The sequence below is a fragment of the Brachyistius frenatus genome, unplaced genomic scaffold, assembly GCF_029030835.1.
Source record: "Brachyistius frenatus isolate BFR_SWC_R1_liver_20210118 unplaced genomic scaffold, ASM2903083v1 Contig_8, whole genome shotgun sequence".
In the NCBI taxonomy this organism is placed as follows: Eukaryota; Metazoa; Chordata; class Actinopteri; family Embiotocidae; genus Brachyistius; species Brachyistius frenatus.
In genome coordinates, this window is record NW_027210607.1 from 4,237,040 (window position 1) to 4,253,327 (window position 16,288).

At 42.3% G+C, this 16,288-nt stretch overlaps 2 protein-coding genes across 5 annotated transcripts; one reads left to right on the plus strand and one right to left on the minus strand.

Moving 5' to 3' along the window:
- Nucleotides 1-663: 663 nt before the first annotated feature.
- On the minus strand, nucleotides 664-8,763 carry bag3 (BCL2 associated athanogene 3). 2 transcript variants are annotated; one of them, XM_069689975.1, is made up of 4 exons: nucleotides 8,249-8,763; nucleotides 3,162-3,497; nucleotides 2,715-3,059; nucleotides 664-2,609 (listed from the first exon to the last, which is right to left on the minus strand). In XM_069689975.1, exons 2-4 carry the CDS (start codon nucleotides 3,414-3,416, stop codon nucleotides 1,902-1,904), a joined length of 1,308 nt encoding a protein of 435 aa, XP_069546076.1. In that variant the 5' UTR covers nucleotides 3,417-3,497; nucleotides 8,249-8,763; the 3' UTR covers nucleotides 664-1,901. The 2 variants fall into 2 exon arrangements, with proteins under 2 accessions (XP_069546076.1, XP_069546074.1); XM_069689973.1 differs by lacking the exon at nucleotides 8,249-8,763 and adding an exon at nucleotides 5,507-6,315.
- Nucleotides 8,139-15,377, plus strand: tial1 (TIA1 cytotoxic granule-associated RNA binding protein-like 1). Of its 3 annotated transcripts, XM_069689976.1 has the most exons (12): nucleotides 8,140-8,310; nucleotides 8,735-8,831; nucleotides 9,017-9,115; nucleotides 9,276-9,330; nucleotides 9,438-9,525; nucleotides 11,544-11,619; nucleotides 11,882-11,990; nucleotides 12,330-12,425; nucleotides 12,561-12,645; nucleotides 12,872-12,995; nucleotides 13,276-13,421; nucleotides 13,676-15,377. In XM_069689976.1, exons 1-12 carry the CDS (start codon nucleotides 8,282-8,284, stop codon nucleotides 13,803-13,805), a joined length of 1,134 nt encoding a protein of 377 aa, XP_069546077.1. In that variant the 5' UTR covers nucleotides 8,140-8,281; the 3' UTR covers nucleotides 13,806-15,377. The 3 variants fall into 3 exon arrangements, with proteins under 3 accessions (XP_069546079.1, XP_069546077.1, XP_069546078.1); XM_069689977.1 differs by lacking the exons at nucleotides 8,140-8,310; nucleotides 8,735-8,831; nucleotides 9,017-9,115; nucleotides 9,276-9,330; nucleotides 9,438-9,525 and adding an exon at nucleotides 9,544-11,137; XM_069689978.1 differs by lacking the exons at nucleotides 12,330-12,425; nucleotides 12,561-12,645; nucleotides 12,872-12,995; nucleotides 13,276-13,421; nucleotides 13,676-15,377 and having other exon boundaries at nucleotides 8,139-8,310; nucleotides 11,544-11,651; nucleotides 11,882-11,969.
- The last annotated feature ends 911 nt before the right edge of the window (nucleotides 15,378-16,288 follow it).

The window sequence follows — 16,288 nt, forward strand, 5'->3', positions numbered from 1 at the left end:
AAACAAACAAAAAAAATGTATGGCTTCATTTTATTTGGCTCTTATCAGTCATTCACAGTCACACCTTTATTTGTGTCCTCTTTTTTTTTTTTTTTTTAAATAGTGTGATATTCATATTTTATGGTAAGCGAAGCAGAATGTCTTTCAGTGGCAGAAAGTCCAATGAAGGAGAGGTGGTTTTGTGGTTTTGTTTTTTTTAAACTAGGGGATTATGTATAAAAAATAATCATCAGTCAAAAGTAATTCAATCTCAATGTTGATGTTATAAATTTAGACCATTTGTCAAAATTGTAAACAAACACATTCCCGACTGGGAATGAGGCGGCCAAAATGTCCTGTTATGACTCAGTGGGTCCATGAGGGAAAAGGCAGGAGGCAGCTGAGCGCAGAGAGAAACACAACTGTTAACCTCACCAGTGTAAAGCCAGACTTCAGAGATGACGACTGTGTCAGGGATGCTTTTTTTTTGAGGGAAGTGGAGGACACACAAACATTGGATTGTTTTGGCGAGGCAGAAACATGGCGGACCTTGAGTTCAGTGTCAGGTGCTGTATGCTACCTTGTGATTTAATTCTCTTTGAATACTACTTAGATGCTCCAATATATACATTTAAAAAGTCTCAGACTTTGCAGAATCTTTAGGAAGCCAAGCATCAGTCAAAATCCATGTCAAATACATTTTATTTTCAACCATACCAACGTGACTTTCTTTCAACAATGCGCCAGCCAGCTACTAATAAACTGTGATCAACACTAAGCCACGATCCATAATTCGTAAAAGTGTGTCAGGCAGTGACCCTACATTACAAATGGCTTACAATCTTATTAGAGTGGCAAATTACTGCACAAACAGTGAGTGTAATCATAGAAAGAGCTGATCCTTTTTAGCTGACAGATCAGAGTGTTAATGAATTGGGCATTTTCTCACAGTTGGCATTTTCAGGCTTTCAGGCCGTTTTTGTGTTAGTGTTATTACAGATGGTGACTTTGGTAGTTATACAATGACTTTCTGACTATCTTAAAACTGTGATTCCTACTTAGCACCAAGTGCTGATTGTCTCACATGTCAAGTAAGAGACACCTCTCACCCCCCGGTTTGTCATTACACATTCATAATTGTACCAAAATACTTTATAATGATATAAATACTGATATCATGATTTGAAACAACAAGTAAACCAATTCACATACAAACACTCAAACACGTCAATCAAAACTCGTTTAACTGATATACTTCAGATGAAGCGCCGCTGATTTTCAGCATGATACATTTCAATGATGGCAAAGTGCAAAGACAGCAAAATCAGTAATGCACCAAAAAAGCAGCATCTAATAAACATCTTCACTGTGTTGTGTGACAAAGCAGCTCCAACATTGCCATGTGGCGGTAAAGGGGGGAAATGCTTCTATGTTGACTCAGTTTTGCAGTGAGTCCTGCTTTAAAGCCCCAAATGTGCTGAGTGGATTAAGAAAAGCTTCATACAATATTTGATCAGACAAAAGGCAACTACACAGAACATTTCTTAAGAAAATACTTCTACTTCTCTTCCATTCATTGATAAAGGCCTCTTATTCAAATTTTTATTTTGCCCTGCGCCTGTTGTCAACATCTTAATCATGACAGCTGTCTTATTATGAAGACATTGGCACAACATAGAAGGCAACAACATTGGCTTGAAAAACATGATTGCACTGAGCTATCATCAATTATGTGCTGAATGGCTGGACATACCAACACTGTTAATCAATGCATGCAACTTTCACAAATGCTGTAGGTCGAGGAGGAGGAGGAGGATGAGGATGAGGATGAGGAGGAGGAGAGTTAACCAGAGCAGACTTGTTCACTACCAAATATACAGCAGGTGATCCTCCTCTGCTCTTTATCACGGAGTCTGCAGTCATTACGAGATCTCCTTTGCCATCTCAACATTCTCCTTGGTGATCATGCTTGGCTCTCCTTTCTGCGTCAGGTTGTCTCCCTCCATCGCTGTCTCGCTGGCGGGCCTGGCCGGCTGCTCCTCCATCTGCTCTAGTTCCTCCAGTATGTTCTGAACGCGGCGGACTCCGTCCCGTCTCGCTTGCCGTACGTCTGCGCGACCCTCGGGGTCCACAGAGTCCAGCGCTAACAGCTCTTTGGTCAGCAGCTCCTCCAGTAACATGTACTTCTTGTCATTCTTCTTCCCGTCGAAACATCTCACCTCATGCTCCAGTTTAGCAACTCGTCCGACTATCTGCTGCACCTTAGTCAGGCCTGGGTGGGCTGGACACTGAGCAGCTTGTTCGGCCTCGACCCTTACAGGTGGGACCTCAGGGGGAACAGCTGCCGTGTCCTGGGCCTCTGCCTTTGGAGGTATTTGAACTGTGATATCTGCAATATGTTGCTGCGGTTGCTCGGGCTTCTGGGGCAGCGGGAACTGTTGCTGCATTAACTGTTCAGGCTGCTGAGGCTGTGGAGACGTCTGAGGCGGTACCTGCTGGAAGTGCTGAGGTGGCTGAGGTGGAGGCTGTTGGAACGGCTGAGGTTGTTGAGGCTTTTGGACGTCGGAGTCTGTGTGCAGCGGCTGGGGGAGCGGCGTGTTCTCGGGTTTCGGGTGCATGCTTTGTTGAGCCTGGGAAGACAGAAAGAGGTTATCGAGGTCTGTCACGATGTCGGTCAACTTTTCAAAAAAAACAAAACAAACAAACTAAGCTAGAACACATAAAAGTCTAATTACCTGTGGTCTTTCTCCCAGCACTTGCGTTATAAGAGGTGACTGGCTTCTGATATGAGGTGGGAGGTGAATTGAAGCAGCATCTCGATGTTGGGGAAACACTATTGGAGAAGCCCTTTCTCTGGGAGACGGCATTGCAGCTGAATAGCCGGGCCATTCTTCTGTCTGAATGCGATGGTAGGGCTGCTGATGTTCAGGGTAAGGGATGCGCTGAGAGTAGACTGAGGGATTTAACTGAGGCTGCGTTTGGCCTCCTCCACCCTCATGGATCACCGGGATAGGGATATAACCGGCTTGAAGACCGGTGCTGCTGGGTCGTGCTGGATGGTGATGTGGGACAGAATAAACCTGAAAAATAAAACATCACATTCAAACAGTGAAAATTCAGTTTTTGGTCATTTGTCTTCCATCTGAAAAATATGTGGTGGGGGACATAAAATCAAGTCCAACCTCTGCTGTTGGTGAAACGGGCGATCCGACCATCCCGGCCTCGGTGGGGCAGCTGTCTAACGGTCCGTGTAAAGGTGATCTCGGCCTGCAGTGGAGCCCCGGCGTCGGGGAAGGTGTGCGCCCGTCTGTGCGGATGTTCTGTGCAGTGCTTGGCTGGATGTAGGAATAACATGGATGCTGCTGCTGCCTCAGCTCTGCACCGTCATGGAAGACCGGGATGGGAACATAACCGGGGCGAAGAATGGGGTGCTTCATCTCCCTCACGAAGGTCTTCTGTGTCTCCTGAGGACTTGGTTCTGGCGGTATGTTGGGCCCATTTGCCGATACTTCTCGAACCTGAAACACATTAGGATTTAAAATGTTAAAGTCTCACTATTTATTTACAACAATGAACATTAAGAATCTTGTGATTTGTTACTTACAATATTAAAACCAGTAAAGAGCCAGTAAAATACAGAAAACTACTCAAAGCACTTGCAAAACATTTAATTAACAAAATTTGTGGTCAACTTTGATGTTGTTTTCTTCACAAATATTCAAAGTATTTAACTATTCAACCAAAACATGGTGGTGTCCTTTACTGTAAACACTCCAAACCTGGTTCGTATTATTATACCTAAGCATGCAGCACCTGTTAATTATTATTAAACATGCTTTAATACATTTTAACCAACCTATTCTTGCTTATAGAGTAATAAAATGAACATTACTTGCATCTGCGTGAATAGTTTAGCTGCTTGCTCCTCCACTAAAAGAATTACATTTTAGTCGATGTAAAACTGTACAAATGAATATGTGCGGCTTAAACGTGTTGTCAGAAAAACTTACCACAGACATATTTACACGTGCAACTAAATGGTTTTCAAAACATGGAGGTATTTCTAATAGGGAAGTGTTCTCAGTCCAGAGATAACTGCAAAGGTTAGAGGTCAAGACGTCCCACTCACACAGCGGGATGCCAAAAGTATCACCTCTCCGAGTCTCCGATAAATAAATGATTGACGCAGACTCTGGTGCGTTTTCCACTCAGACAACTGTTGTTTCTGTGTTGGATATTTTGCTCCACAACCAGAGTGACATCACCTGGATGAATTTCATCACTTGTCCCAATAGCTTTGGCACGCCCCGTGAACTAACATGGTGTTGGCTAATCAACATGATGTCATGCAGAGAAAGAAAACTGTTGTTTGCTCCGCCATTTGGTACATTTTAAAGAGAGGAAAGACAATATGTGCATTATTAAACTGACCTGGTCTCATAAAAACAACGTCAAATATCAATACTGACGTCCTTATTGGGGCCTTACTGTTGCAGGAAAATAACAATGATATCACATAAAATATTAAAAACAAAGCATAAAAAAGAATGTTATAAATTAATTTACACTACACCTGCTCATGACAGCTGCGGAGCAACAGGTCTGATAGTTCACTCTGTCCATGATGAAACTGAGAAGTGATCAAATGCTTAAAAACAAATCAAAAGGACAAACACTGCATTTAAATGTTAAAAAAAACAACAACCCGGTAGCGTGTTTTCCTCCAGGAACAAAGTTAACACATAGCTGTGAACGACCCTTCGCCCTCTGCCATTTCAGTGTGGGACACCACACGCTGCCAGCACCATTGCACCAATTTTATCCCCCAACAGCTGTGTCTTTCTAGCAGATTCCTCTGGACACTAACTTTGGACAACAGTGTGTCTCTTCTCTGAGACCGAAGATTACCAGCTGGCAGGCTGTGAGGCTCCATTCAGCCCACAGGGTTGTTGTTTTGTTTTTTCCTCTCTTTCTCTCGCTGTCTCTGCAGACCTGATACGTTTTCCCAACATATTTGAATCCAGTTTGAACGTGATATGCGGGGCAGCGCCTCGGGCCGTACACGCTCACACACTCCGCACACCAGCCTCGATCCTTGTAAGGGAAAAAGTTTAATATGAGCCGGACGTCGCAGTGTTTCCCCGCCGTGAGACAAAACGGCTGGTAAAAAAACAACAACAACAACAACAACAAAAAAAAACCCATTGGAAGCGTTTACATACTGCAGGGTGAGTCATCGGGTAATAATAGTGTTAGATCATGACACGGGAACATAACGGGGTTGATCACCCGTTATAATGGGCTTATGAGCTGTCTGTGAGGGGGAGGCGACGGCGCCAAACAAGGCCTATAGTCAACAAGAATAATATATAACTGGTGTAGCTCACCGCTAACAGACACCGGACCACCGGACCGAGACGTGCACCGGCGGAGCGCGACACCAAACCGTTGTAACAACCGTTAACCGTTAACTTTATCACGCCGCTCTTCTTCTTCTTTTTCATTTTTTATTATTATTTTTTTTTACCTTTCTCGTGTCGTGTCTCGGGTCATTCCAGGTTGTGGTGCGGTTGTTGTGATCCACGAAGAAGGGCCATCCAGTCTGAGGGTCAATTTTTACTTCCCATCCGAGCGGCAGAGGGTCGTTGTCGTTGCTTGCCATGGTCGGTAACGGCGACTGTGTCTTCATGCCGTTCATGTTGCAGGTTGTCGAGCACTGAGACATTTTATACAGGCGACGGACGCTTTAAAGATTCCTACAAGTGACGTGGGAAAAGTGGGCTGGAAGTTTCTCGAAATAGCAGGGTTAATGTTGGGGGCGGACAGCGCCGGAGACGGTGGCACGGGTTCCCGAACTTGTTATGTGGCAGCAGCCGGACTCCCCCCCCCCCAACACGGACTCAAAGTGAACCTCTGACCGGCATTTCTTTAGGTTTTCCCAGGACGCTGCACCTCGGAGCATTTCTCGCTGTTGCTGTCCAAGTCGCTTCTTCCGACAGCTCACCCTTTACAGACCCCCTTAGAGCCCCCTCCGTGATCCGTGTGCGTCCCTGGACCCAAGTTTGACAACCACTGTCTGCGTATTAAAACAAGGGAATCCCAAAGCCTGTTCTCCATAAATAAAAAGCGTCTCCAAACAGACGTACACAGACTCCCACATCACACGTGTTGTCCAAGGAGCCTCAGTCTGGGTTGATTTGGTACACGATTACGTAACTTGTGGTGTAATGCACCTCTGATGACGGATCTCCCCTTCATCACAGGACTACTCCAATTCTGCCTCATACTATAAGGAAAACACGAGTAAATCCAGGTCTTCGTCACCTGGCAGGACATCTGTCAAACGTGTAGCCTGCTGAGACAATTCCTTTAAAAATTTTAATTATACCTGCAGCAGCTTCTTTCCAAATTCCCTCATAAAACTGTTCCTGGAGAGATATGCCAGCTTCATAGACAATATCATTTATTATAGGGATTTTGGGTTATTTATATTGTCGATGCAATATAAACACAGGTGAATTCTGAGATTATTGGTCCCCTGAGCACAGACACCTAAAAGGCCCCGTTTCCCACGACAGGTACACTGACTTGCAGCCAGTGCAATAACTAAATTCACCTTACCTCAGGGCACATTCAGTAACCACGAGCCTACAATATATTCATGCTGTTGTTTTGCGCTTGTTGTTTTTTTTTTATTATTATTATTATTATTATTTCTCTCCACAAGAGTTGAAGGACCCATAAGACATTGTGTACTCAGCCGCTCTGGAGTCCTACAGATAATCTGAGGGGATAAACACTCACTTAAAATGTAAGCGGTTTCTTTCATGTAACATCTTCAAAGGGAATTTTTTTTTATGCCATTCCTTCATATTTTTTTTTTCAGTAGGACTTTTGAGGCTCTGTTTTTGACATGAATTACTAAACCCTCTGATGATGTGACAAGAAATACAAATGACGGTGACTTCACGCAGAAGCTATGGCGCAGGGGATCCCTGAGCTCTTAGGCCCCCGGGCTGTCCGGTAATCCATCGGAGAATGCAGGAGATACAACTAAGACACAAAGCAGACCGATTTGAATTGAATTGAATTGAATGCCGATGTGAGTGTGTACTATAGTGAGAAAAGCATTTGTTACAGTGATTGTTCGGCTCTACATTATTCAGCTGTAATAAGTGGAATCATAAATGCGTTTAAATCATGTTGCGAAATAATAATTAAAGGCTTCATTTAAATAAGAAGTTTCCAGCATATTTAATCATATGTCGCCAGAATATTTGGATACTAGGACCAAAGGCCTCTCTAACTTTTGCAGGCCTACCAGGGTTATGTATCTGGTAATCACCGAGCACTGCTCCTGCCTCGACCCCGCTGTGAGGTGTCTTCAGTGGACGTAAAGTCATCAGTGTTGCTATAGCACAGACCGGATCCTCCAACCTCAAGGAGAAGAGTAACTTCATATAGTTTTTTTTTTAGTTTTGCATTCTTCGTGTTGTTTTTGTTGAGAATCTTGATTATCTTCACGTAAATCAATCAAACTATTATATATTTTTCAGTTTTGATTTGTTTGCCACCTTCAGTCCCCCGGGACAAATGTTGATGTTGTTTAGTGTTGTTAATTTATAAAGAAACAAATAACACGTATTGATTATTGTGTAAATGACCAGTCTGTTTATGGACCTATCATTTGTTTAAACTTAGATGAGCTCTTAGATCTTTCTCCTACAGTAGTGAGCGCAGCTTAGTGCCGTTTGTACAGTTAAAATATAAAAACAGAAATGATGAATCAGACATGAACGTGTCAGTCAGATCATGATCTCTCTGGTGTCTTCACGCTGACAACTGCGCGCGTGTTCCAGAAAGGTCCCCGCGGCTCGAGGCGCCGCCGTGAACCGTCGTACAGCGGTACATAAAACAAGTGCACCTCTGCGTCCAACTTCAAAATAAGAGTCACTTCCGCAAAAAAAAAAAAAACCTTTGCAAAATATAATAAACTAAACTAAACGTGTTAGCTCCTTTGGATTTCACAATTATTCATTAACCGAAAATAGTTTCCTTGAAGAAGTGGGTAATTTTCACTGTTGTTGTCTTTTTGTTACTTCCCGCTGACCTCGCCAGGTCTTTTCACGCGCATGCGCGCTCTCTGGACTCGCAGTGTGACGTATGCACTGGTGCCCGGTTAGCTAGCTTATCAGCTAGTTAGCTAGTTGTTGTTGTTGCTAACCGCGTACATCGCCAGTTACCGTCAGCTGACCAGCGAGTTACTCACGTTTTGTCGGCCTGGTCACAGTCAGCATCGGTCATGGACGACGAAAGCCACCCCAGAACCCTGTAAGTAACTGAAGGTGTCCGGCGGGGGAGCGTTACTTATCGTCAGCTTTCGCCGACGTCGTGAGCCGGTGGCTAACTTAGCTCCCCGTTGTTTCCACAAACATGGCGAACACCGGACGACGCAGATATCCGACGGACACGCTTCACTTTCAGATCATTTACATCACGGTTAAATAAATACAATAACAACATGCTTCGTGTGTGTGTGTGTGTGAGATCCGTAAGCGTTTCCGGTGACGACCGTGTATGTTGTCCGTGTCCGTGACACCGGGCCCGGTCCGAGACAGAGAGACCACCGCGTCGGGACAAAACGTCTTCATTTGTTTACGCGTGGCATCTTTCCAGAAGTCTTACTGTCTTGTTGACTGTCTGCCATGAGGCAGGGTGAGCTGTCCTTGACCCGGCCGTCCTCTCTCCTCTCCAGATATGTGGGGAACCTCTCGAGGGACGTAACAGAAATCTTGATCCTGCAGCTCTTCACCCAGATCGGACCTTGTAAAAGTTGTAAGATGATCACGGAGGTAAGCAGGTTGTTTCCGTCATTCACGTCCAAATATTTCATATTGGGGAGGAAAACCGATAAAAAAAAAAAAACCCGAGTTCGGTTATTGTTGAACAAAAACGACCCGTACTGTTGTTTAAAACATGAACACAACAAACACAGGCGGTTGTTTTGAACTTGTGTGTCCGACCTCGTCTCTTGCAGCACACGAGCAATGACCCATATTGCTTCGTGGAGTTCTTTGAACACCGAGATGCTGCTGCAGCCCTGGCAGCCATGAACGGGAGGAAGATATTAGGAAAGGTAGGACAGCAAGTCTGCTCTAAAACTACATGTTAGGTGGGTTTTTAGTGGTATGAAATCCCCGGGTGAGCTGCGATCCTCGTTTCTAGTAAAGAAAACATCTACTTCTCCGGTTCTCCGTCTTAGTTTTAAATGCTGTCTGTGAATTCTCTGTTTCCAGGAGGTCAAAGTAAACTGGGCCACAACTCCAAGTAGCCAGAAGAAAGACACATCCAGTGAGTGTTCACCATTTCCTTTTTCTTTTTTAACTTCTGAAATCAAAGTTTACCAGAGGTTGGTAAATGGTTTCTGTCCTGTTTGCTTGTCTTTTGTTTTGTCCCAGATCACTTCCATGTTTTTGTGGGTGATTTGAACCCTGAGATTTCCACTGAGGACGTCAAGGCTGCATTTGCACCTTTTGGGAAAATCTCGTAAGTTTTCACTCTGAAGGTTATTTCTATTAAGGCGCAAATCAATATTTTTACTGCCTCAGTACCAGCATATTGATTTCTCTTAAGTCAGGCTATATTAAGGTACTTCATAATATTCCTTTGTAAGCTTATGCTCATCTTTGACCATGTTTATATGCATGCAATACGGGTACAGACTTAAATGTAAATCTAAAATATTTACAATTTCATATCAGCAAAATTTAGATTTTCATGACTCAAACACTGAACGGTTGACATCCTGAAGGATTTTGTTCCTCTTTAACAGTTTATGAGCTACATTTGATCTCGGATGCATTATTTAGTTTTTGAATAAAATCATAACCTGCAGCGTCCCTGGTTCTAGTCTGGTTGGAGATCTTTCTTGTAAGTCATAACCACCGCCACACCTCCCTCTCTCTCTGTGTCCCTATCTCTCACACTTCATATCCTGGCAACCTTCTCCAATAAAGGCATATGATATCCCATTACGCTCTACAAAAATAAATACATTCTAATAAAACACAGAATCAAGAAACTGGCTCATAAACTGTGATGGGGAAACAAACACAATGTGGCCAACATACATTACCTACCATTTATATTTTTGATTGTTCAGAACTACAAATCTGCACTCTGTGTGCACTCCTTTAACTCCTTTAAAGAAAACCCGACCAGGCAGGCTGCTACATGAGCAGGTTTTATTCTTAATGTGTAATAGGAAAAGAGTAAAACCCAAGTTATCTGACGTGTGACTGAATGCTGAGAGGATAAAGCGGGTATAGATGATGGATGGATGAATGCTGAGAAGTAAACAGAGATTCAGTGTTCAGGAGAGCACCTTTTATTTTTGCGTCATCTTCTTTGTCACACTTACATTATGTGCAAAAGACCTTACATCCATGCATGTAAACATATTTGATGGTCCTACATAATGTTAAGTATTCAGTAAAAGTAAACATCAGAATGGACCTTTTACATAATATGTATTGTCTTGTTTTTCAAAAGCGGATTGGATCGGCCTCATTTATGAGATTAACACAATTGCAGTGAATTTACTTGCTCTTTATGTATTGTCTATTTTTAGAACTAAAGTGTCAGCTTTAAGCCTCTGCTTGCTTTTGTATGCATATTTAGGGTGTGGTAAGTAAAACTGTACAGTGTGTCAGCAAAATGTAAGCTGTGTGTATGAACCTGAACAGCTTTTAGTTGTGGGTCTCAGTGAAATAATAGCACTTTGGTTATTTTACAGAAATGCTCATAGGATTGGACAGGAGCTTGAAGGCTAACAGCAAGGAACTGTGCACTCTGGAGACTCAGATGTAGTTTTTTTCTCTATTTATTCCATTCTTTCCATATGTCTTTATTTGTAGATGCCATGTATTAACATGATCTAGCTTAGATTAACGAATTCCAATACACAATGTACTCCTCTAAAGCCATGTTTAAATTGTCTCATTTTGATTTGCATAGTGTTGTTTTGTAGTGCAATGATCCTCTTCCAAAATTTCTGAAAATGTCAATTTCTCAAAATTTGCAGCTCCCCAAACTCCATACTCCATATTGGTGGTAAAGAATTGACCAGGAAAAATAAAGAAATCTGTTAACAGGCCATGTATGCCTTTTAATTCCTTTTTTCTCTTTTGATATTTTCTATGTTTTTATCTGTAGAAAGAGCACCAACAACAGATTTTTTTTTTGAATGCATGGTAACCCATAAATCAGTAGCCTATTGTTGTGAGGATTGAGCAAAAGAAGTGGTGCCCTAGTGGTAAAGATCCATTAATACATCTGAAATTATTTACTATAGGCTGCATGTTTTTGTACTTGTTTTTTTCTTTTCAAGTGTTACTTTGAAGTTATTATGCGAGTCAGCGCTCAGTACAAGGTCATGATAGCTAATATACCTTAATGTAGGCCAGAGTAGAGGATTCACAGTTCAGTGTGTTTTGCGTGGTTCCTTTTGGTTTGAAGATTGAAATTGTAAAGTGCTCTGAAGTTGTTTTCACGTTTCCCTCTAGGGACGCCCGTGTTGTGAAGGACATGACGACAGGCAAATCAAAGGGGTATGGATTTGTGTCCTTCTACAACAAACTGGTAAGGCTCCAGTGCAAGAACACAGACTGAAGGTTATTTCTATTTTCTGTTTATTATCCTAATTACAGCAATTAAAGTCAAATTATTTGTAGTTAGTCACAACCAAAATCATCTAAAATTACATAGCTTCCTGTTTGCCATCACTAGTTTCAATATTACTTCGTAAGCAGTAATGTGTTTTTCATGATTGATTACGGCCATAGATAAATTGGAAAAATCGATCAAATTCGGAAAGGTAATTATGTTTGATTTGGGTTTGTAGGATGCAGAGAATGCCATCATCAACATGGCGGGACAGTGGCTTGGAGGACGCCAAATCAGGACTAACTGGGCAACGCGTAAACCTCCAGCTCCGAAGAGTTCTCAGGACAGTGAGTATTGTCTGTTATTCTTTTTGAGAATTCAGGCTCAAAATGTGTCTAATATCATCACTGTGTTTATATTTTGGCAGCAGAAGCATTTGCTGTTCATTTTTCTCGGCTAGGGCAGTCAAATAAGTTCAGAAACCCGCCTCACCTAAAGAACCTACCTACCGGCAGACTTTATTTTAGCTATGATGCATTTCATTTAATTATAGATGATAAAAAAAACATATTGGAGTAGATTTTTTTTTAATCATAAATCACAGCTTTGTCAAGGAGTTGATGGTCAGCACAAACCTAACATGTGAAGTTTGGGATATCTGATTCCACGTGTTGTTTCTGTCTCAGATGGTTCAAAGCAGCTGAGGTTTGATGACGTCGTGACTCAGTCCAGCCCACAGAACTGCACCGTGTACTGTGGAGGGATCCAGTCAGGACTATCAGGCAAGTGTCACGTTCCCAAGATGCCATTGTTACACCCTGTCGTCACACACTAATAGTGGTCTTATTAGTTAACGTACGGTTTCCTCAAATAGCCTTGAACTAAACACATTCATCTTTTTTTCCTGACTCCTTCAGAACATGTCATGCGACAGACCTTCTCCCCATTTGGTCAAATCATGGAGGTCAGGGTTTTCCCGGAGAAAGGATATTCTTTCATCAGGTAGCGCCTCAGTCCATCGCTGCATTTAGCCTCTGGATGTCACACGCGCATGTTTCATGACTCAATTACGGGCCGGTTAAATCCCTCGTTCGTTGTCAGAGACCTTTTCTTTTGTGTTTGTCTTTACTGCAGTGATGTTATGGAGGCTCAGTCGTCTCAAAAGTTTAAACACTCTGTATTGTCTGATAGAAATTCTTCCTTCTTATGTGCTTGTTTTCCTCTGAAGGTTTTCCTCCCATGACAGTGCTGCCCACGCCATTGTATCAGTAAACGGCACAGTCATTGAAGGACACATAGTGAAGTGCTTCTGGGGCAAAGAATCTCCCGACATGGCAAAAAATCCACAGCAGGTAGAGAGACAACATCAATGATGAGACAAAAGTGATGCGGTTTTAAAAATACATATATTCATGTGGAAATAAAAAAGAAAAGAGAGACAGTCATACACACATTATTACAAATCCTAAGATATATTCTCAGTCATAAAACAACAGACTGAAGGGGTAAATTACGTGTCTTTTTTAATGACATTATTCTGCAGTATTCGTTATCACTTGCTGCTGATTGAACATGGAGTTAATGGGGCTGTTCAAACATTTATTTGCTTTTCTCTCTGGTTGTGTCACTCAGGTTGAGTACAGCCAGTGGGGGCAGTGGAACCAGGTCTATGGGAACCCACAGCAGCAGCAGTACGGCCAGTATGTGACCAACGGGTGGCAAGTTCCCTCCTACAGCATGTACGGCCAGACGTGGAACCAGCAGGGATTTGGAGTAGAGTGAGTTTCACTGTGTCGCATGTTTTCAATGAAACATTTGATCTGACTGTTGTTAGAGGCCCGTTGAACTACACCCGTCATCAAAAGCCTCTGAGGCCTGATTTATGCTAATTTGACCTTAAAACATTTCCTCAAGACCAAAAAAAAAAGAGAGCTCTTTTCCTCTAGCAGGGGGATCGTTGATTTATTTTACAACACAACTGATATTTGTGACCACAGTCACACTGACTCTGTATCTGTGGGAACTTTTACAGGCAGTCCCAGTCTCAGTCCCCGGCCTGGGTGGGAGGCTTTGGATCTCCGTCAGCTCAGGCTGCAGCCCCACCCGGCACAGTCATGTCCAACCTGGCCAATTTCAGCATGGCTGGCTACCAGACGCAGTGAGACGCCCGAACCCAAGTGTGACACCAAGGGGACACGGCAGTCTTGAGCCGGACAGCTGCTGTGGTAAAAGAAGGGCCAGGGGCCATATTCACAAAGCCTTTGTAGCTAATAGTTGCTCCTATACTACCAGTTTGTAGGGTTTACAGTTTTTCATCGCTTCGGCGGATTTTTGTTAGTTGGACTCCAGAAAGGCCTCGTAGTTAACCACCCAAACCCAAATATTCATATCGGCTCAGAGTGTGTACACGCTGTCCAGCTTTTCTCAGCTGCCTCTGCTGTTTTTCACATAAATTAGTTTTAGTTTTAGTGTTAGTTTTGTCACTGTAACTAAGTGTTAATGTTATCTAACAATTTTGCCTTTCTTCTCAAGCCAAACTACTAAGCAGTGTTTTAGCAAACAATTAAGTGATTCATCTTCGGAAAGAGGTCGCTGCTCTCCGTCGGGGAGGACGGGTATCTGTGTCGGTGCGTACACGAGGTGAGCAGCTCTGTTCAGAGTTTGGAAGTGATGACATTAACGGGATTTGCTGAAAAGACTCCCATCTCTTGTTTGACTGCAGAGGACACAGAGCCTTTTCCATTAACCTCACGATAGACAGGAGTAACGGCGGTAACCGTGGTAACTGTACACAAAGATGGTGACGGGGGGCAGCCTGGAAATGCTTAGATGAGATTCAGAGTAAACATGCAAAAGTAGGACCAAAATTACTTCAGCTTTTGTCGATTAGGAAAAAAATAAATAAATAAATATATATATAATTGCTAGATTTAGAGAAAAACGAATACACATTTTGTTCAGGCTGAAACTAAATCAATATTAAGTGGCAAAATTAACATTAATAAAAATCAATGGGAATTGACCGCACGGCAGGAAAAAAGCAGCCGAACTGAAAAGATAGACATTTTTTTGAAAAGCTGGACATGCGTGTATGCGTCCTGCTGCAGGGCCTCCCTGTCACTTACTTTACAAATGGTTGGAGCTAGATTGTATCAGCATGCAGGATGCTCACCTGTGATTGGTTGTGACTTTGTCATGTTACAACCAATCACAGCAATGTGGAGTTTAAAGCCCGTGTCCCTCCGGCTGGTTCAATATAGCAAAAAAACATTTACAATTTGTTGATGGGAAATCTGACTTAAAAAAAACTCTCGGAAGATTTTTTTTGTTTGTTTGTTTGTTTTTGTTTAAATCCCCGTGTTGAACAGTATGTTTTAAATGACAGTCTGTGACACCAAGAGGTTTTAAAATAATTCATGAATTTAAAATAATTAAAAAAGTGCTCTTGGGCCCCTGAAGTAAAGTCAAACTAACTCTGTCTGTTCGACTGTTGATGTTTCATGATAAAACAACGTTTTGAATGTTCAGCCCGGAAACCTTAAGCAGTATGTGATAAGAGGATTCACAGAGTTATGCCATCTTAAAGGTCCCATGTTTTACACTTTTTTTTTTTACAAAAAGTTTATTTGCAGTCTTGATATCCGTAAGATGTTTTTGTGAATTTAAGTACCGAAAATCCATCTCAATATAGTTTTACATCTCTGTTGAGCTTCTCTGGAGCTCGACTGACAACAGGCTGTTTTATGTGTCTTTGAGTCACTCGGTTACCCTCTCTTCTGATTGGTCCGCTCTTTTGACGGCTTTTCTTTGGTCGCATAGTTTCCTAACTGCAGACAAAATGACAGCTCAGTGCCCCCCCCCCACCCCTCCACCCCCACATAAAAGTTTGGACATTGGTCCACTGAGGGAGGACATGTGACATGAACGAGGGTTTGTGACTTCACAAACTTAACGAAGTCCAAATGGCTTGTCTAAACACCGGCTGCGTTTCTACGCGTTCACAGTATTTATACAGCACCTGTTTTATAATCAAAAAAGAAATAGAAATCTGAATTTGTACAATATGGGAGCTTTAACAGACACAAACTTTTCCTCTCATCATCACACTTTAAGTAAGTTGACCAGCGGGCCAAACCATCCAGAAGTATAGTTTTCCCAAACTAATTGTTACTCCCAGATTGAGAAAATAAAAATAAAAAAATAAAAAACAAAAAACGTTCACATAACAGTTATTTTGTGAACCTTAAAGCACACCTACTAAAAGCCATCGAGTTACTCCAGCAGCTGACTGGAGTGACGAGGATTAAAATCCCTGGAAACCTCAAACTTACTAACATCAATATTAAATAATCAAACTATAGCAATACCTGCTTTGTTTGCCAACATGTTTTTAAATGTTTATTTACTGGTTATACTCGGGGCGTTTTCTGTCATTTTATAACAGCAGGAGACAAAACCACTCGAGTGTTCACGCATTGATCAAGTTCATGTTTGTAATGTAGGTCAGTTTTTAAATCTGCATACAGTGATGACAGTGTTGCACAGATCAAGCCGGTGTGATTAATCACCGTGATTAATTTGTGCTCCGAACTTTACTGAGCCACACAAATGACCTGCTGAACTTCAGCTCATATAGTTTCTAGAC